At 37.3% G+C, this 22,051-nt stretch overlaps 1 protein-coding gene across 1 annotated transcript in view; it reads right to left on the reverse strand.

Annotated features, from left to right (window-relative positions):
• Window positions 1-11,672: 11,672 nt before the first annotated feature.
• Window positions 11,673-22,051, reverse strand: part of LOC132378891 (neuroplastin-like) — a 58,382-nt gene continuing 48,003 nt past the window's right edge. Inside the window, exons 6-8 of the mRNA XM_059946177.1 lie at window positions 17,238-17,262; window positions 14,225-14,299; window positions 11,673-12,528 (exon numbers count right to left, since the gene is read on the reverse strand). Of these exons, the coding sequence (XP_059802160.1) occupies window positions 14,239-14,299; window positions 17,238-17,262 (86 nt within the window). The 3' untranslated portion in view covers window positions 11,673-12,528; window positions 14,225-14,238. The remainder of the gene's footprint in view (window positions 12,529-14,224; window positions 14,300-17,237; window positions 17,263-22,051) is intronic.

A 22,051-nucleotide genomic window follows, 5' to 3' on the forward strand; every position in this document is an offset into this window, starting at 1 on the left:
TTGATATCTTTCCTATAATTCGGTGACCAGAACTGTACACAATATTCCAAATTTGGCCTTACCAATGCCTTGTACAATTTTAACATTACATCCCAACTTCTTTCCTCAATGCTCTGATTTATAAAGGCCAGCGTTCCAAAAGCCTTCTTCACCACCCTATCTACATGAGACTCCACCTTCAGGGAAATATGCACTGTTATTCCTAGATCTCTCTGTTCCACTGCATTCCTCAATGCCCTACCATTTACCCTGTATGTTCTATTTGGATTATTCCTGCCAAAATGTAGGACCTCACACTTCTCAGCAGTAAACTCCATCTGCCAACATTCAGCCCATTCTTTTAACCGGCATAAATCTCCCTGCAAGCTTTGAAAACCCACCTCATTATCCACAACACCTCCTACCTTAGTATCATCGGCATACTTACTAATCCAATTTACAACCCCATCATCCAGATCATTTATGTATATTACAAACAACATTGGGCCAAAAACAGATCCCTGAGGCACCCCGCTAGTCACCGGCCTCTATCCCGATAAACAATTATCCACCACTACTCTCTGGCATCTCCCATCTAGCCACTGTTGAATCCATTTTATTACTCCAGCATTAATACCTAACGACTGAACCTTCTTAACCAACCTTCCATGTGGAACTTCGTCAAAGGCCTTGCTGAAGTCCATATAGACTACATCCACTGCCTTACCCTCGTCAACATTCCTCGTAACTTCTTCAAAAAATACAATAAGGTTTGTCAAACATGACCTTCCATGCACAAATCCATGCTGGCTACTCCTAATAAGATCCTGTCTATCCAGATAATTATAAATACTATCTCTAAGAATACTTTCCATTAATTTGCCTCCAGCACAATACCCATTTCTAATGACATCTGAAAGATCTCCGTCAGAGCTCCTGCTATCTCTACACAAACTTCCCTCAAGGACCTGGGGAATATCCTGTCAGGACCCGGAGAATTATCCACTTTTAAATTTCTTAAAAGCGCCAGTACTTCCACCTCTTTAATTGTCATAGGTTCCATAACTTCCTTACTTGTTTCCCACACCTTACACAAATTAATATCCTTCTCCTTAGTGAATACCGAAGAGAAGAAATCATTCAAAATCTCTCCCATCTCCCTCGGCTCCACACATAGCTGACCACCCTGATTCTCTGAGGGACCAATTTTATCCCTCACTATCCTCTTGCTTTTAATATAACTGTAGAAACCTTTCGGATTTACTTTCACCTTATTTGCCAAATCAACCTCGTATCTTCTTTTAGCTTTTCTAATCTCTTTCTTAAGATTCCTTTTACATTCTTTATACTCCTCGAGCAATTCTTTTACTCCATGCTGCCTATATCTATTGTAGACATCCCTCTTTTTCCGAACCAAGTTTCTAATATCCCTTGAAAACCATGGTGCTTTCAAACCTTTAACCTTTCCTTTCAACCTAACAAAAAGGATTCAAAAGGATGTTACCAGTACAGGAGAGCTTAATTATAATGAGAGACTGGATTGGCTGTGGCTGTTCTCTCTGGATCAGTGGGTGAACTTAGAAGTTTAAAATTTTCAAGGAGTAAAAATAAGTGAAAGGCTACACAGAATGTTTCCCTGAGTAGGAGAGTCGAAAACTAGAGGATAGAGATTTAAGATGAGAGGGGAGAAATTTAAAGATGTGAGGGGCAACTTCTTCACTGAGGGTGATGGGCATGTTGAGCAAGCTGTAAGAGGTGCTAGATGCTAGTACAATTATGTTTTAAGATATTCAGTCCTGATGAAGGGTCTCTACCCAAAACATTCATTTTTCCATGGATGCTACCTGATTTGCTGAGTACCTCCAGCATTTTCTGTGTTTTTCTTCAAATGCACTTCATTGGCTGTGAAGCATCTTGTAACATCCGGAGGTCAGGAAAGCAAATTGAAAATTCAGTCTTCCAAAAAGAACGTGAGAAACCCTATGATGACGTTAGAATAAATTATAGGTTGGTGTCACAAACAATAGTGTTTAAAACCTACAATACCTGCATTGATATTTGTATGTAGCTGAATCTGGTGGTAATTAAATGCATAAATGGAAAGTCTGTCCTTGGAGGTCCTTGCAACAACCTGCTGGTTAAGAGAGCACAGAATTTCACAGTATTTAAGTCATAATGACTCAGTGCATTGATAGAGCTTAATGTAGCACATACAATAAATAAAATCACAAAGAAGGAACACCAGTGTCTTCATTTTCAAAGGAAGTTTGGCTTGTCACTGAACACAAAGAAACTTTTACAGATGTACTGTTCAAAGTATCCCGATTAGTTGCATCACAATCTAATATGGCAATTCAAATGAGCAGGAAAAACACAAGAAGCTGCAGAGTAGCTGACCCTGTCCAATACATCAAGGACACATACCCTGCCCACCATCAGTATTATCTACAGGAGGTTCTGTTTCAGAGCAACATTCATCATTTAAGATCCCCATAACCTGGCTATGCCGTCATCTCAGAGTTATCATTGGGCAGGAGGAACAGAAGCTTTTAGACGCAAGTGCACAGGTTTCATGATCAGTTTCTTCCTTTCGCAAATTCTGTTCTTGAACAAACCAGCACAACGCTAATCAGAATCAGAATCAGACTTTAATCGCCAAGTACCTGTGCACATACAAGGAATTTACTTCCGGCGGATGTCTCTCTGCTCGTAATAATAATGATAAATATAAATGAAAATATAGATTATACATACAGGTAGTGCAATCCAAGTAATAGTTGGCCGACAGTTAACTGTTCAGCAAAGTGACCGCAGTAGGGAAAAAACTTCTCCAGTGCCTGTTAGTCTTAGTCTGAGGGATCTGAAGCGCCTACCAGACGGAAGCAGTTCAAACAGTCCGTATGCAGGATGGAAGGAATCCTTTATGATGTTCCCCGCCTTCTTCTTCAACCTGGAAGAGTACAGGTCCACAATAAAGGGCAGGGAGGCTCCAATGATGCGCTCGGCAGTCCTCACTGTGCGCTGTAGTCTGGTTCTATCCTGCTTAGTGGCGGCTCCAAACCACACAAGTGATGGAGGTGCATAGGACAGTCTCAATGACTGCAGCAGCAATTCCTGAGGCAGACCATATTCCATGTGGAATCCCCACATTCCAGAAACACTGTAACCAATTTCCATTAAATTGGACTTTTTGTTCTAGTTGTGTTCTTTCCTGTGAAAAATGGACTATGACCATATATAATGCCATGTGCCTGTGATGGTATTGCATTTAAGTATTTCTATTATATCTGTGCATATAACAATATACTCAAGTTTGACTTTGAAATTGGGTCAGAGGAATGAGACAACAGTAAACCTGTTTGACCAATTTCTGGTAGTAAGAAGGATGAGGTTGAATTTTGAATTCAATGGGTTGAGAAACAGGAGGCCTTTGGCAAGGATAGCTAAAAGTCTTTGCAAATGGAGTAATTCCTATTTGTAATAAAATGCTCCGTGAAAATATCCAAACATTACCACTGGGCTCAAGGATAGCTTTTACCCTGCTGTTGTAAGACTACTAAATGGACCTCTTGTACCTTAAGATGGACTATTGACCTCACAATCTCACTCATCATGGTCTTGCACCTTGTTGTCTGCCAGCAATGTAGTTTCTCTGTAACTAACACATTTCTGCATTCTGTTATTGCTCTTCCCTTGTACTACCTCAATATACAGTGGCATGCAAAAGCTTGGGCACCCTGGTCAAAATTTCTGTTACTGTCAATAGTTGAGTAGAAGATGAACTGATCTCCAAAAGTCATAAATTTAAAGTTGAAACATCCTTTTCAACATTTTGAGCAAGATTAGTGTATTATTTTTTGTTTTGTAAAATTTTAGAGTGAGAAAAAGAAAAGGAGCACCATTTAAAGGTTTGGGCACCGCGAGAGATTTGAGCTCTCAGATAACTTTTACCAAGGTCTCGATCCTTAATTAGCTTGTTAGGGCTCTGGCTTGTTCTGTCATTGTTAGGAAAGGCCAGGTGATGCAAATTTCAAAGCTTTATAAATGCCCTGACTCCTCAAACCTTATCCCAACAATCAGCAGCCATGGGCTCCTCTAAGCAGCTAACTGGCACTCTGAAAATTATAATAAATGATGCCCTCAAAGTAGAAGGCTATAAGAAGATAGCAAAGCATTTTCAGGTAGCCATTTCCTCAGTTCGTAATATAATTAAGAAATGGCAGTTAACAGGAATGGTGGAGGTCAATTTGAGGTCTGGAAGACCAAGAAAACTTTCCGAGAGAACTACTCATAGGACTGCTAGAAAGGCAAATCAAAAGGTCGTTTGACTGCAAAAGACCTTCAGGAAGATTTAGCAGACTCTGGAGTGGTGGTGCACTGTTCTACTGTACAGTGACACCTGCACAAATATGACCTTCATGAAAGAATCAGAAGAAAACCTTTCCTGCGTCCTCACCACAAAATTCAGCATCAGAAGTTTGCAAAGGAACATCTAAGCAAACCTGATGCATTCTGGAAACAAGTCCTGTAGATAGATGAAGTTAAAATAGAACTTTTTGGCCGCAATGAGCAAAGGTACTGTATGTTTGGAGAAAAAAAAAGGTGCAGAATTTCATGAAAAGAATACTTCTCCAACTGTTAAGCACGGGGGTGGATCGATTATGCTTTGGGCTTGTGTTGCAACCAGTGGCACAGGGAACATTTCACTGGTAGAGGGAAGAATGAATTCCATTAAATACCAGTAAATTCTGGAAGCAAACATCAGTCTGTAAAAAAGCTGAAGATGAAAAGAGGGCGGCTTCTACAACAGGATAATGATCCTAAACACACCTCAAAATCCATAATGGACTACCTTTGCCATGGCCCTCACAGTCCCTTGACCATCATCAAAAATCTGTGGGTCGACCTCAAAAGAGCAGTGCATGCAACATGGCCCAAGAATCTCACAGAACTAGAAGCCTCTTGCAATGAAGAATTGGTGTAAATCCCACAAACAAGAATTGAAAGACTCTTAGCTGGCTACAGAAAGCATTTATAAGCTGCGATACTTGCCAAAGGGGGTGTTACTAAGTACTGACCATGCAGGGTGCCCAAACTTTTGCTTCAAGCCCTTTTCCTTTCTTGTTATTTTGAAACTGTAAAAGATGGAAATAAAATATTAAAGAAATGTGTCATCTTTAACTTTATGCATTTTGGAAATCAGGGTCATCTTTTACTCGTTTAGCTATTCACAGTAACAGAAATTTTGACCAGGGTGCCCAAACTTTTGCATGCCACTGTACTGATGTGACTAAATATCTGTATGACGAACCTGCAAAACAATGTTTTTCACTGTACCTCAGTACATTACAATAATAAACCAATTACCAAGTAGATGTATTTTCATGCCATTTTTATGGAAAACTTTAGTCTTTCATTTGCCTGTGGTGTCGATTCAGATGTTGGATCTTTAGATTTTAGGCTGCAGACCCAACCTTGCTTATTCTATAACCTACCTGATTTAAAATTAAATTATCTAACATGATTACAACTGGCCACACAAGGCTAGCAGTAACTCAATTGGTAACATTCCTGTCACACTGCTGAGAAAAGTTAAACAATCTAGGCTGACATTTCAGTGCATGAGGATGTCAGTGATTCCAACGGATCCTTTCTAGTGTTAGGGAGTTATTCCAGCATTTTAGAAAGTATTGAAAGTTAGCTGAATTCAAAACTTAAGTGTTTGTGCAACTTTTCTGTGTACAAATAACTGTAAATTCTACATTGCAGCAGTGATCAAGGATACAGTGGTTATAAAGCTCTTTGGTGTTGTAATGCTACTATGTACATGAAATTGTTTCTGTCTTTCAACCCACCTGATCAGGTAAATATTCTGATGTGGCTGGCAACTTCCTCCTGGGTGGAATGAAGTTTCAGTTTGTATATGTGTATCACACACTCTTCCACAGATCAGTGCTGGCAAAGTAGAAATGTGACTTCTCACCTACATAGGGAACTCCACAAACTTCCAGTGCCACATACAGTAATGTGCAAAAGTCTTAGGCACATGTAAAAAGATTCTGTAAAGTGAAGGTGATTTCAAAAATAATGAAAAGTTTCTAAATACTAACAAAAATCTAAAGAGCAAGCAGTAGACTAAAGAAAAATCAATATTGTATCAACCTTTGCCTTTAAAACTGCATCTATTCTCTTGTTTGTTGTACAGTTTTATAAGAAAATCAGCTGGTAGGTTGTTCTAAACATCTTGAAGAACTTGCCACAATTCTTCTGCAGACTGGTTGTTTCACTTGCTTCTCTCCTGGTAACCACAGACAGCTTCACTGATGCTGAGAGCTGGGTTCTCCGGAGGCAATACCTTCTTTTGCAGAACTCCTCCTTTTCACTGAAGACACTAATTCTTGATGACCTTGCTTGGCCGCATGTTTGGGGTCATTGTCCTTCTACACAGTAAAGTTGGGACCAATCAAATGCTTCCCTAATGTATTGCATGATGGATGAGAATCTGCTTGTACTTCACAGCATTGAGGATTCCACCAATTCCAAACAGAACACTAATTCCATTTGCAGAACTGCAGCTCCAAACCTGCAGGGAACTCCTGGAGTGCCTCACTATCCGCTGCAGACACTCATCCATGTAGCACTCTTCAGCTCTTCTACAAACTAACTCCCGTTTGAGCCAACAATTATAAATTTTGACTAGTCAGTCCAAATCACTTGCTGCCCAAGTCCTTGTGTGTTTGTGCATAGGTGAGTCTCTTGACTTTTTTCCACCAGAGAATGGCTGTTTGGAAGCAACTCTTCGCTGAAGCCCACTCCAGACTGTAGAGGGGTATTACTTGCCCATTCTTCATTGCTAAAGGCTTCTAGTTCTGAGATTCTTGGACCGTCTTGCATGCACTGCTCTTTTGAGGTCTATGCCACAGATTTTTGATGATGTTTAGGTCGGGGGACTGTGAGGGCCATGGCAAAACAATCAGCTTGCGCCTCTTGAGGTAGTCCGTTGTGGATTTTAAGGTGTGCTTAGGATCATTATCCTGTTGTAAAAGCCACCCTCTTTTCATCTTCAGCATTTTTTTAAAAACAGACTGTGTGATGTTTCCTTCCAGAATTTGCTGGTATTTAATTGAGTTCATTATTCCCTCTAACAGTGAAACGTTCCCTGTACCACTAGCTGCAACACAAGCCCAAAGCATGATCGATCCACCCCCGTTCTTAACAGTTGGAGAAGTGTACTTTTCATGAAATTCTGCACCCTTTTTGCTCCAATCATACCTTTGCTCATTGTGGCCAAAAAGTTCTATTTTAAATTCATCAGTCTGGTTTCCAAAATGCATCAGGCTCGTTTAGACGTTCCTTTGCAAACTTCTGAAGCTGAATTTTGTGGTGAGGACGCAGGAAAGGTTTTCTTCTGATTCTTTCATGAAGGTCATATTTGTGCAGGTGTCGCTGTACAGTAGAACAGTGCACCACCACTCCAGAGTCTGCTAAATCTTCCTGAAGGTCTTTTGCAGTCAAACGACCTTTTGATTTGCCTTTCTAACAGTCCTACGGGCACTTCTCTTGGAAAGTTTTCTTGATCTTCTAGACCTCAAATTGATCTCCACCATTCCTGTTAACTGCCATTTCTTCATTACATTATGAACTGAGGAAATGGCTACCTGAAAATGCTTTGCTATCTTCTTATAGCCTTCTCCTGCTTTGTGGGCATCATTTATTATAATTTTCAGAGTGCTAGGCAGCTGCTTAGAGAAGCCCATGGCTGCTGATTGTTGGGATAAGGTTTGAGGAGTCAGGGCATTTATAAAGCTTTGAAATTTGCATACCTGGCCTTTCCTAATGATGACTGTAAACAAGCCATAGTCCTAACAAGCTAATTAAGGTCTGAGACCTTGGTAAAAGTCATCTGAGAGCTCAAATCTCTTGGAGTGCCCAAACTTTTGCATGGTGCTCCTTTACTTTTTTTCAAAATTGTACTAAACAAAAATAATACACTAATCTTGCTTAAAATGGTGAATAAAATGTTTTATCTTTAACTCTATGGTTTTTGGAGATCAGTTCATCTTCTACTCAATTAACTATTCACAATAACAGAAATGTTGACAGGGGTGCCCAAACCTTTGCATGCCACTGCATCAATTATTTAAGGAAAACTATATGAAAATGTTTTTATTAAGTTTGTATTGACTTCCTTGAATACTTTTTTCAAAAATCCCTTTGTTTGGCTCATTCTGGTAGATATCTATAATCACAATTCATGGTGAATCACACACCATGTAAGATTGCATTCTAAACAATATATCTCATAATGTACTGAGGATAGGCCAAATTTAGAATTTAGCCACTGGGGGAAATCAGCCTTTAGCATCAACAATTTACCAGGATGCTGTCTGGATTAAAGAATGACTTATGTGGCACAGTTGAGTGAGTTTAGGTTTTCTTTTCTTTGGAATGAAGAACCATGAGGCAACTTGAGAGAGATGTATAATAAGAGAGTAGCAATGGTTAATACCAGAGAATGTCATTTTAAAGGGACTGGAGAGAAGCTTGGAGGAAATGTCAGAGGTATTTGTTGTTGTTTGTTTTTTTTTAAAAAGAGTGTGCTAAGTACCTGGAATGTATTGCCAAATGTGGTTGAGACTGATACATTGGAGCACTTAAGACATTTTTTAGATAGGCACATAGATGGAAAAAAATGGATGGTTATGGGCTATGTAGGAGGGAGGAATTAGATTGATCATGGAGGTTTATATAGGTCTGCGCAACAATGTAGGCCAAATGGCCCATGCCATTTTATATTTTATACCCTAATGCAATCAAGTTTTAGTTGGTTTGGACTGACATACTACTCTTTTTCTAAAGTGTGTGCAATACAGGGTTGTAAAGAAGTGTGTCAAGTTAGAAGCCGCAATCCTACAGGTAAGTTCTGAATAAAGTCGGTAGATTATATTGAACTTGCCTTAAAAGAGATCAGTACTATTTTTAACAAAACCAAAGGTTCTGAATGATTAATCTCACCAGCAGCTACCAAAGTCTCAACGTCTCAGCATATGCTCACGTTGGGAGCAGCCATCATAATTCAAGTGTCAGTAGTTAACAGTGGGAAACAAGTACATACATAATTTAGGAATGCACTTTAAATATATACAATCTGCATAGCTATTCCTATACTTACACTAATTTGTACAAAATAATTTGTAGAATTTTATGAATTAAAGCTGAGCAAAATGCACTCCAGGTATTCTGTATTTCAATGCACAGTGATGTGCCATTTATCATGGCAGAAATCATGAATGATATGAAGCCCCAAAAACTTAATAGTATTATAATAAATGTAAATTAGGTACAATCGGCCCTCCTTATCCATGGGGGATTGGTTCCGGGACCATCCCCCCCTCAGATACCAAAAATCGCGGATGCTCAAGTCCCTTATTTAACCTGTGTCAGTGCAGTGGTCTTTAGGACCCGGCACAACTCTGAATCCGCAGTGTTTCTGTTCACGAAAATAATTACGATCACGATTGAAAATAAAGTGGAAGTAATAAAGCAAACAGAAAGAGGTGAAACGCCATCGGTCATTGGAAAAGCGTTAGGCTACAGTCAGTCAACAATCGGAACAATCTTAATGGATAATATGAAAGGCCCTGGCCCAATGAAAACTACAGTTGTTATTATTAAGCAACACAGTGGTTTGATTATTGAAATACATATGTTTCTTAAGTGTTTTATATGCATACAAAGGTAAAATAAATACTATATACTAAGACAAACATTTGACTAACTGATGCTAAATAATACCAGATGTACCTGTTCCGACTTCAAATCCATTTTAAAGACGAACTCAGGAACAGAACTCCTTCATAACCCGGGAACTGCCTGTACTTTTAAATCATCTCCAGATTACTTATAATACCTAATACAATGTAAATGCTATGTAAATAGTTGGTATACTGTATTGTTTAGGGAATAAATACAAGAAAAAAATAGTCTGTACATGTTCAAGTACTGGAGAGAGTACTTCCGGGTTTTCCCGATCTGAGGTTGGTTGAATCCGTGCATACATAACCAGCGGATAAGGAGGGCCGACTGTAACTGCTTTATGAGTAGAAAGCACAAGAGATTTGATACCAGTGTATTAATACATTTGAAACTACATGAGAAGCCAACAATTTCATTAACACAAGGATATGCAGTTGTTTTCTTTTAAGTTATAGAAACTGGAGTACTATAAGAAATGTATACAATAAATACAAGAAAGCACAATTGTACTGAATTTGACTGGGTCTACAGAGGCAGTTAGTTCAGGTACCAGATCAAGATTAGGTTATTTGATTACACTACAGAAAATCAAAGAACAAACTAGGACAAGGAATGAAGGTCTTTGATTACTTGGTGGATGGAGAAGTTGATGTTTGAGCAGAGAAAGATAAGATTGTAAAGAAGCCTTCATAAGGTTCCTTCAGAGGAAATGGTTCCACTGGAAGAGTACAAATAACCATAGGACAAATACAAGGCATTTGCAAGAAGGAGACAAGGAGAAATTGCTTTAACGTACCCCCATCCCCAAAAGGTTATTGATACCAGGTAATTTTTTTTTAAAGAAGAAGATTGCAAGTTGTGTAGGAGTGCCATTAATTTCCAATAGCAACACAGACAAGGTTGTGCAATTAGTTTGCATTCTGATACAGGTCACCATACAATTTAATACTGTAGTGTTCTGTTATAATGATCATACTTGGTCAGATCCAGGTCTGCATCTAAGAGCGGTCTTTCATTTCTGGTGGTTCTTTTGACTCAGATGTAAAATACATTTTCTTTTTAAAATTCCTTCAAACATCCTGTCTTCATGGGACACTGCTGACTTTCAGGCATCAGCAAAGCAATGAGATAAATAACCGGATTACTTGCTTGAGATCATATTGTGCAGAGGATAAATGCTGGTCTAGATTCCTGGAGAATTCCTCTATTACACTTCAAATAGTTGTACGAAATTGTTTTCTTCTAAGCAAGTGCAGACTAAAATTGGTTCTTTTGTAATTTGATAAGGCATCACTGGAGTGCCAGTGCATACAGTGTACCTACTCTCTACAGCCGAATGGGTAAGAAATATGTCTTCTTCTGCATTTCCATCACCTGTAATCTCCCACTAAACAATGAGCAAGAAATTTGAACAAGAAATATTATACCCAATCACTTTCCTTTTAAATGTCAATACAATGTGAAAGTCTAGACAACTGTTTGGACCATTCCTTGACTGCCTGAGATACATTAACAAAATATGGGATAAAAGAAAATACAAGAATGGGCAAAAAATTCAAGAAACAACACACACAAAATGCTGGTGGAACACAGCAGGCTAGGCAGCATCTATAGGGAGAAGCGCTGTCGACGTTTCGGGCCGAGACCCTTCGTCAGGCCTTCATCAAAAAATTCAAGAATTTTCATTTATGATATAAATGAATAAATAAATTGAGACTAATACAGTCATCAGATGATGAGAATTTTCAATTGAGAAACTCCAACTACTTCCTGGTAAGCCAACAGTGGATATTTGGAATGCTTAGATGAACTGGCATCTGCTATTGCAATGTTTGCACTGGCTGGCAATCAAATAGTTTCTTAGATGTGTAAATCTGTGACCAAGAAACACACATTCAAATAAAACATACATTTTTTCCTTCATCAAAACTCATGTATTGTAATATGTAATTTGTTGTTTTTTTATTTTTAAAAATCACAGTGGGTTCGCATGTACAATGATCTAGATTAAATTATAACCAAACAATAAAATCTGCAAACTCATGCATTTACACATTTTGATTTTAAAAAGAAAAAAATCATTAAAGCTTGATCTACGTATCCAAAGATAGGGCAGATTTTTGACTGATATTTTAAAATTTAAAACTAATCATGATAATCCTTCAAACCCTAGGGTACAACCATGCGATAATTATTCAAAAAGTTGACATCAAGAACAGGTTTTTGAAATGGATCGCAGTGGAAGAACTAGATATTTCAACATTAATTTCTACCTGATTGGTGGAACGGGAGAGATATATATATATATATTTATATATTATATGTTTCAAGTTAGCCAGCACTAAAATCTGCAATATATACAAATTTAAAACAAACACTATTTGAGTGACATTAATTTCTTAGCTGTTCAAGGAAAGAATGAAAGTGATTGCAATGAGGAGTGTTGCTTAAACAGCAATGTACAAATGAGCATATCAGGAATAAGCACTGCATGCATGATTTGTCCGGAGGATTAGAATTACAGAGCAAGTTAAGGGTGGGTTAAGGTGAGAAAATCAAGCATAAACAGCACATTAAGCACCCAAGGTACACCCTATCAATTAAACTTGCAAAGCAATCTTCTTAATACTTCATTCTTTAGGAGAAATTGAATAAGGCAAAACATGCTTCACACAGTCATCTTATTCCTGCTTAGACAAACAAGTTAAAACCTGCCCCATTCGGACAACACAACTTGAGTGTGAGTGTTCTCAGCTGAAACCCACTATCTGATAATGACATTCTTCTGAAATCCTGTTGAAGTTCAAAAAGGATCAAATTAGTCTTTTGAATGTCTAACAAATTAAACTCCCAGTTTTCTCCCCCCCCCCAAGAAAATAACGACTTTATAGGACAACTAAGATTGATTTTACAACAGAAAATCCAGTAAGATATGGACAAGTACATGTATTTAACAATCATAGGGAAAACATGCAGTGAAAGTCTAGACTTTACATTTGGAGTGAACAGTCCATTCTAGACAAGTAATGTCTGGGAATTTCCTGTAGTAGGGTTGTTGAAAACAAAGATGAAACTAAGAAACTTGGTTGTAGTGATCAGAACAGAGATGGCAAAGGCCAGCATTAACTGTTCAGTTCTATAGAAGTTTCTAACCATGTTATACCAGCATTGAATTAACTGAAGATATAAATGGAGAACATTTATTAAATGTTGCTGCATATCTCAATCACTTGGATTTGTAGAGTTTACAAATGTGGAATTTCTTGAAATGAAAATCTGGAAGCAATTTCAGGAGCAATGTCAAACATTTATCTCAATAGGCATTTCCATGATTCTGGGATTGCTTCATTCTCATCAATTGCAGCATTTAGCAATGCCAGAAATACTTGTATCATACTAAACCAAAAATGAATGGAGTTGCTATGAACATCCCTAACAAGAACATGTGGAAGATATACCAACTGAGTAATGCTGTTATGTCCTTCAAATAAGATTATGTTGGATTCCTGAAGACTCATCACATCCTTTGGTATTCAGAATCATTCTATTTGGATCCCCAGTTCTTATACTTCATCAGGCACGGCCTCTCAAGGGTATTTATGAGCTTATTAATAGAATGCTGCAATTCAAGCAACTCATTTCCAAAAGCTAAATTGATGTCTTGCATTGGGAATAAGGATGGACAGAGAACAAGGCTCAGAGTTGACAAAACTAATTGTTAACGAAGAAAATATAACCTGAGCCAAGATCTGACGCATATACTGAAGCACTGGTAATGATGTTAAAAGATTACTGGAAGTTGGATTCCAGAACTATAGTTTTCTAGGGAAAAAGTCTCCAGTCATGAGACATTACGTAACAGTTCACAAGGTCTCTGTACATAAAAAAGCTACCTAGCAAAACTGATTAGTTTAGCTAATTAATTTGCTCAAATAATTACTGTATAATAGCTATTTAAAATAACAATTCTAAAAGCATTTTAAATACCTCACTACCTATGGGACAACTAGTTAGGTTAAAAATGAGAGGTTCATTGTTGAAATTGGGATTCATCAATGAATACCGTTGATTACCTGCACTTACTGTTTCTCTAACCTCTATGTAGGTACGTAGCCAGAATTTCTGCTGACAACTTCTTTAACAATGTTCTAACATAACTGGAGATGTTCGGGAAATTTCATTGAAATGTTTTCAAAATGATGGAAGATCTCAGCCGGTCAGGCAGCACCAATGGAGAGGAATAAACAGTTAACCATCTTGGACTGAAAGGCTGACTGTTACTTGGGATATTCTACTTGGGAAACTAAAACAGTTGAAATGCACATAAGGAAAAGGACTCTTTCTTGCTTCTTGCCAGTGATAACCTATATTTGATACAGTGCCAAATCTTTATCTATGTGTAAAACTAATGTACATATTTTGACATATTAAGCCCAAATGTACAATCAAATTAAGAAATTAACGAGAAGTCAAACATCCAAGTACTTACTTGATAATCAAGCTTTAGTTGGTGTTCCTCTGGCGCAAGTTCTTATCCTTATGATTATTTGTGGAATTAGTTTTCCTGTTTGAAATTGTAACAAAGAAATCCTTCAAGTCAATAGCCGCTTATGGTATTTTTACACAAATGCAACAATGCTCTAATACTATGGAATGAAAACAAAAATAAATGTTAAAACAGATTAAACTGAATAATTAACACAATGTCTTTTGTTCCAGTGCGCTTTTCCAACAAGATTGAAACAACCTGCAATTAGTTTCCAAGTTCAACCCTTCCTTAGGATGCCAAAAATGTGTCAAAATAAAGGACAATTTTCTTTAACATCCTACTTCACCTCTCTATTCCTCTCAATGTGGCTTGTTTCATGCAGCTCCACTGAGATCAATGAAAGCTGTAAGTGATGCTTCTAGGGAAATCAGCCAATATTGTTAGTGCGATTTTGATTGTTTTTGCGTTGTAATTAAATCTTGCTGCTTTCAGATTCTTTTGGGCCATAAACCTCGCTTCACACTGGAAAAAAACAGTAGATTAAAAGTAATCTACAGATATCTGTTTGCAATATGGGAGTCTATTTAAAAATGTAGTTTTATTAATGGCTGCTCAGGGAACACTGAAAGCAGAATTTTAGCACCGAACGCAGTTTGGTCCACAGGAAAGATCTCTACATTTAGCTTATTTCCAGATTTTGCTGGTAAATTGGAGTAGGATCCAAGAGCACAGCCTCAGAATGAGATGAGGAGCAATTTCTTCAGCCAATGAGAGGTGAATCTGTGGAATTTGTTGCAACAGAGACTGTGGAGGCCTTGTCATTATGTATAATCAAGACAGGGACTGATAGGTTTTTGTTTGGTAAAGGGGCTAAGGATTATAGGGAGAATGGGGTTGAAAAAACATGTTTGAATGCAGAGCTGATAGACAGAATGGCCTAATTCTGCTACTGTATTGTATAGTCTATAAATGTATCCTTTGGTATTAAATAAAAGTTTGGCATCTCTGTACATACCTTCTCAAATAACAAAGTTGTGAACTAAATGAATAAGTGTCACAGAGACTTGCAACAGAGCTCAAATCTTAGCAGTTTTAGGTAACTTCACTTCCTGAAATCTTAATTTTAAACATTTAACTCATTTTAAATATATTGCAAAATTTAATCCTTCATTAAATTGACAAAACAATGTAAAAAGCACCTTAACCCCACTTTCCCATCAATGCTGCTGTTGACATAGTATCACCAAGAACATTGAAAGCCATAAATTTGTTTCCGGAGAATTAGAAGACCTTTGCCTAGCTTTGTGCCTGTCAAAACCAATAAAGCAAATAGTCAGGTCAGTAATATAGGTTCCCTGTATCTGGGCCAGGTAAATATAGACATGAAGTGGGTACAGATAGTGACAGCTAGCCATACCAGGAAGATCTGGCTTGTTAGAAGATTTGCCTACATCACTGAAATTTGGGAAGGCCACTTTTAGCAGTATAGTTTCATTGTAGAAGATGTATAAGCAATAGCAACCTTGAAAGCAAACAAAAACTTATGTTTAGTGGCACAGTATTCAAGAAATAAATGAAAACCATCTTGCCATCTTATCGAGTAATAGTTGGAGCTAGATCTGTATTTGAAGACATTTAAGTTCAAGCAGCATTTTACTAGTGAACCAGATCTTTGTTCTGCTGTACTGCTATAAAGAGCTGCTGTACAATTTCTTATAGAGGAAATATGGTCAAAATATGTGAGAAATAGCATCCTGAATGGATGAGAAGGCAATGGTCTAATTATGAAAGTGGCTTCACTTACTATGTAGGACCCTCAACAGACCTATTCTTCCTAGCAACTATCAAGATCAATAGGAGGCATGATCTCTGCACACACTGACACGATGGTTCCTCTTGAACAAAACCTCAGTGACTTGAGCCACATCCTAAATTTAATAACTGGTCTCAAAATTACAGCTGAAGAACTTCAAACATTGATTGGTTCCAGATTAGAATTCTATATCAAACAAATCAAAAAGTTCAGTTATTCATCAGTTTTCTTACCTATTCTATAAGAAAAGATATGCTTAAAGGTATATGCATTAATATAGATATATGTAGATGTAAGTATTATCCAGAATTATTGAGGTGTAGGTAGAACTACAATATTAATCAGGGTGCTTATTAAGAAACATCAGAAAGATGATATAGAAGGGGAAAATGATTATGTTACAGGATGAGGCATTTTCACACTTACATCACCAGGAAAAATTTCACGATATTATCCTATTGCAACTTCATACGAGTATGAGTATCATGTACAAGCCAAAAGAAAGAACAAGCATTAAAAAATCATAAGTCTTCTGGTTGATATGGAAGAAAAATCCAGCTCAGGTTGGAAATGAAGTCAAATGAATCGGAATTGAAAGCAGAAAATGATAGAACTCCTCAGCATGTCAATTAGTACTTATGGAATGGAAACAACATTTCAAGCTGTGACCTTTTATCAGGTGATAGATTTAAAGCAGACCCAAGGGGCAACTTTTTCAACACAGAGGTGATGTGTGCATGGAACGAGCTACCAGATGAACTTGTAGACAAAGGTACAATTACAACATTTTAAGGATCTTTGGATGGATTCACAGAGAGGTAAGGCTTAGACCTTAGAGGGATATGAGTCAATGCAGGCAAACGGGGCTAGCTCAGGAAAGCATTTTCTTCAGCATGAATCAGATGAGTCAAAGGACCTGATTCCACAGTATATAACTTCATGACTATTTACTATTTGAGGAAATAAAAGATTGGGTAATCTTAACTCAGCAGTAAGAGATCATGCTACTCCCTAATTCACACTGAATTTCTAGCATCTGCAGATTTCCTCGTGACAACTTATTCATATTGAAGTGTGAGGGACAGAGTGGAGGAAGAGTCACTTAATCATTCACTTGAAACTCGAGTTGAACAGTCATTTTAAATTAACATCCTTACTAGTGTAATAAATATCAACTATATGTATCCAGTGTATACTTACATTGGTCCAGAAACTGGCTCATCATCTGCAGCAGTTGAATTGTGAATTTGCAAGGGGAAAATGGGAGGAAAGGAGGATACAAGAAAAAATGTTAGACATTTCCACAGAAAATTAATGTTGGCACCAAATGCCTTTCACAGCTCTACTTCAACGATAGAATTGCTCATGGAGTTAGTCTCTAAATTGTTACATTCAAATGGCAAAATAAAAGTTATTACATGGTCAGTTAACACTTTTTAGGCTCATCATGAAATACTGCAACTATATGGACAGATCATGGAAGTTCAATGTTCATCTTGTCCCCAAGTTCCAGTCGTTCACTGTTTTAGACCAATGAGAAGACATAACCCAACATCTGATTGTGGAATCCTGCTTAATAAGGCTTACTGTACAAGCTTTGATTAAAATGGCACACAGAATTTGTGGGGCAGAGGGTGGTGGGGTGCAGAAGAGAAAGAAACAGGGCAATAGCAAGAGTGCATGAAAAGTGAAAAGTGATGGGACAAGTGAAAGCAAGGAACAAAAGCAGGACAAGAAGTGAGAAGGAAAACGGGCAAGAATGGGGGAAGCCAGTGCCTTCACAAATAGTATAAAGTGAAAGATGGAGGGAAAGTAGACAAAAGTGCTGCAGTGATATCAAGTCAAGGCTTCAGATGTTTCTTGGCATTTTGCTTAAGGTAATTCTTTAAAATTATACAGATAAGTGTAACTATATATATATTTCACTCAAGTGGCAGATGCAAAAACTTAGAAGGTAACAGTCACTGGTTTCTGACAATAATCCTACTACAATGATCTCAGAATTATTTCAGTTGGGCCAGCAATGTATACTAACAAAACTAAATGAACCTAATCTTCATGAATCATTTATATTTTTTGAAATTATTACTAGTGTCAAGAACTGTAACCCTGAAGAGTCATGAATTATTCTGCAAATTTATATTATACACAAGATTTTATGTCTCTGTTCATGATAGAATTATTTGTCAAACCCGTTTTTGCAATTATTGGAGAATATCTAGCATTCTTAATCTTATTTATTTTTAGTGGAGAAAAAGAATTTGCTATTGATTTTGTATCTGACTATAAAACAATTTGACTTAAAATGTTTAGAAGTTTGTCTTTGAGTGAAAGATCAAATAGTTGAAAGAATCATTTCTAATGGACTGACCAAATTTCTTTCAAAGAAAATGTACTATTAGATGGTTGGAAATAAAAGTAATATAGGATTGTTCTCTGGATAACTCCTGAATTATGCTCAATGGATTAAACAGGATTCCACAAAGTGTCTGGTGTACATAAAGCAAGTATGGAGATTTATTGCAACGCAGCCACCTGACAGCACGCACTAGGAGTAATGGCGACGTTTCCTGGGCTGTGAAAGTGCCATTACTCCATCTGTACCTTGATGCACGGAGAGAAAGCCACCGCCAGCACACACAAGTGTCTGGGAAGACCGAAAAAAGAATCAAACCACAAACCAACAGCTCACAGCCGAGAAACACCAGCAACAAACCAGTGGCTACAGGTCTCAGTCACTGGCAAAGACGCATTTGTTAACAGTGTACAAGGAAAACTAGACCAGTTAAGACAACCAGACATCAGTGTCGCAAAAATAGTGAAGATATATACACAGTTTATGCATATCAAGAGGCGCATCAGGAATTGAGATAAGTACAAGAGTATATAAGATTGTTCCCCCACTACCACCTGCTCTTTATCCCCAGAGTTTGCTAAAGTAGACTAAATTACCAATGAACTATATGACTCTTGATAGGACAAAGACCAGGCAATTTTTTTTTGCATCAGAAGACTTACATGGCAGATTAAAAAGCATCTTTTATCATCTGTAAAAACTGAATTATTTATTTTCAATGATGCATATTGTTTCAATGGAATTTAAGCTTACTTAAATCCAGCACAGGGGTTTCAGTGGTTGTAGGATGGTGGAACGTACAGTACACTCCTTTTAAACTCAGGAGCCAAGCAAAATTCATAAATTAAAAGGCCTCAGGGAGCAAAAGTGCGTGCTTGTTTTTTTTTTTACAATCCCTATTCCACGCTTAAGACTTACAAAAAAGCTGCAACCAACCTAAACTCCTAAAAATGCAGAGATGCAGGTTGGATCTTAAAAGGAGCGTATTCTACTTAAGAAATGTTTTTCAAGTACAAGTGCACCCAGATCTCAAAAATTATTGTGGGGAATCACCCTTATTTCCAATAGAGATGTTCAGGCCAAGTTGTAACAGAAACTCATTTACCTAGAGCTTCTGCAGTAAATTTCACACATTTTTCAGGCACAGTAATTACTCTATCTGTCCAAATTAAGCTATGGTATGGCTCCAATATCAGTGAAATGCAACTGTACTTGAATGGGCAGAAAATTCATAAACCTAATTGAAAATATTTGAACATTGTACATCTGCCAAATCCCACTTTGCATTTCTTACAGATAAAAGATTGCTTTTGACAAAAATTATAACTTCAAAATATTTTGAACACTTCATTTCTATAGTGAATGCAACAGACAAAAAAAAACTTGGCCTTGCATAGTACTTACTTCATTTTAAGATTATTCATTCAATCTTGTCTATTTTAAACAATAGGCAAAATTGATATGCATAAAGAGTCTTACTATATTTGTTCAAAACCAACTGACCCAATTACCTAAGCAATTTTACCATGAATGACTTCCTTTTTATCATCTATTTTCAAACTACATGAACACACATGCATAAATTATCTTCTGTACAGTTATAATTCATTGGGCAATGATAATTTAGAATGGAGTTCAATTCTTGAAACTAGGGTGTCTGATCTGATAAGAAATGCAAGCTATGGGAAGGTTGAAAAACACCCAAGAGAATCTTTAATTCAATCCTACACTGGCTAGAATCATTCCTAATTTGTGACTTCACCATATCACCCCTGTGGAATTTGCACCAAAAACAATTCAGCTTTTACACTAGCCATCTGCCATGATACATGCAGATGTGTAATATCCCTGATACAGACCATCGCATGGTTGAAGTCCTCATCATAAGCCATATAGCTCCCAGGAGACAGCTAGTTCAAACCTAAGAGCACTCTAGGTTTACAGGCCATTAGTTCTGGCCAACTCCTGTAACATCCCCAGTACAGAAACAGAGCAGACTAAACCCAAAAAACTCAAACAAACAATCTAAAATAAAGAAAAACAGAACTACAAATCCAGAAATGGGCAGCAGAAAAACTGAATGGAAGATACGAAAAAAAAGTTGTGAACGTGGATGAGGACTTGGAAAAAAGTTTTAACATCATGAACTGATGCACTTCAGACTTGAAGCTGAGGAGAAACAAACTCGAGCATGCAATTCTCTCACTTACCACCAGTGTTAGGGTATGATGCAATTGAGGGAAAGAAAAGAAGTCACAATAACCGACAAATATCAATACAAACCATAGTTCTAATCTAGACGCTAGTTTGAAGATCTTGATTTGGCAATCTGCTCTTGTAAAAAAAAACATTGGGAAATGGCATCCATGTCTTTAAGAGGGAACTGTATAATCTGGAGCATTAAAAAAATTGGGGTAGTGTGTATCTTTCAAGGAGGTGGTTCTAAAAAAAACACATGAGCAGTGCTTTATTTCTTGCCTTATTTTCTGTACCATTACTTATGTAGGCACACACATCAAAAAGCTTTACCTGTTTGTTCTAGCTATCTATTAGTGTGCTCCAGATTGAGTACTACTTGAGCTCTTAGGTCCAAAAATATATTGAATTACCAAGTCTAGCATATGAAGTGCAATTTCTCCAACAAACTTCCATCATGTATATATCTGAATTTTTACATACTTGAGGTAACCAGGTTTTGAAGTATTTTTCTCTCATCTCTCAAATACCCATGAACATCAAAGGCAAAGACTGCACAAAGGCTTAATAAAGTCTTCAGGTCCAGATAGCTTTAAAAACATGCATTATGTGCCTAATTAATTGAGATATGAAGGTTATTCTAATGGAGAACCTCTACCATTATCACTCTTGCTTTGGAGGAGGACAGGTAACACAAATGCACTGGTGAATCATACATCCTATTATCCTGTAGGAGCCAATGGAGTAAAATCCCGTTTTATGAAGTTGAGAAGAAATGGAGCTGATCTCAATGAAATATACACCATTCTGAGAGGGCTTTATAAAGAGCTCCATCCTCTGTTTAGGAATTTTAACATGGGAGTAGTTAAAGATAAGGGCAAGCCATTTATTGCTGAGAAAGTGAAATTTCAACACACAGGTAATCATGAATCTTTGGAATTTTGTACTCTTAAGCAACTATGGATTAATAGTCATTAATAAATTTGCATAAATCTGTATTTTTAAAATTAAGAGACAATGAGATATAAAATCATGTACACTGCTCAGGATCACTGAATGATCTAGCAAGCTCCAGAGAGCTGTCTGGCCTATTCCTCCCGATTATTTTAGGTTATAACAATTCTGTAATAAACTAGAGCCACAAAACAAAAACATTGCTGAAAATAATGCAAGCCAGAGATTCACTAACACTAATTCTCTGTTAGCAATATTTTGATAAACTTTAAAAAGGTAATTGTATTTTATTCTGAATGTTAAAACGGATTAAATGCTCAGATTGCAATGCCACACTGTACAGGGAATGGTCCAATATTTTTGATAAACCAAATCAGCAGTACATAGGAAAGGAGCAGTACCAGCAAGGTGCTTTGGGGTTCAGTTGGACTTGAGGTTAAGTAGTAACCAAAATGCCTTTAGTTGTGTTCAGTGCACACTTGAAATAATTAATGCGGACGCTAAAACA

Source organism: Hypanus sabinus, chromosome 21 (genome assembly GCF_030144855.1).
Source record: "Hypanus sabinus isolate sHypSab1 chromosome 21, sHypSab1.hap1, whole genome shotgun sequence".
Classification (NCBI taxonomy): Eukaryota; Metazoa; Chordata; class Chondrichthyes; order Myliobatiformes; family Dasyatidae; genus Hypanus; species Hypanus sabinus.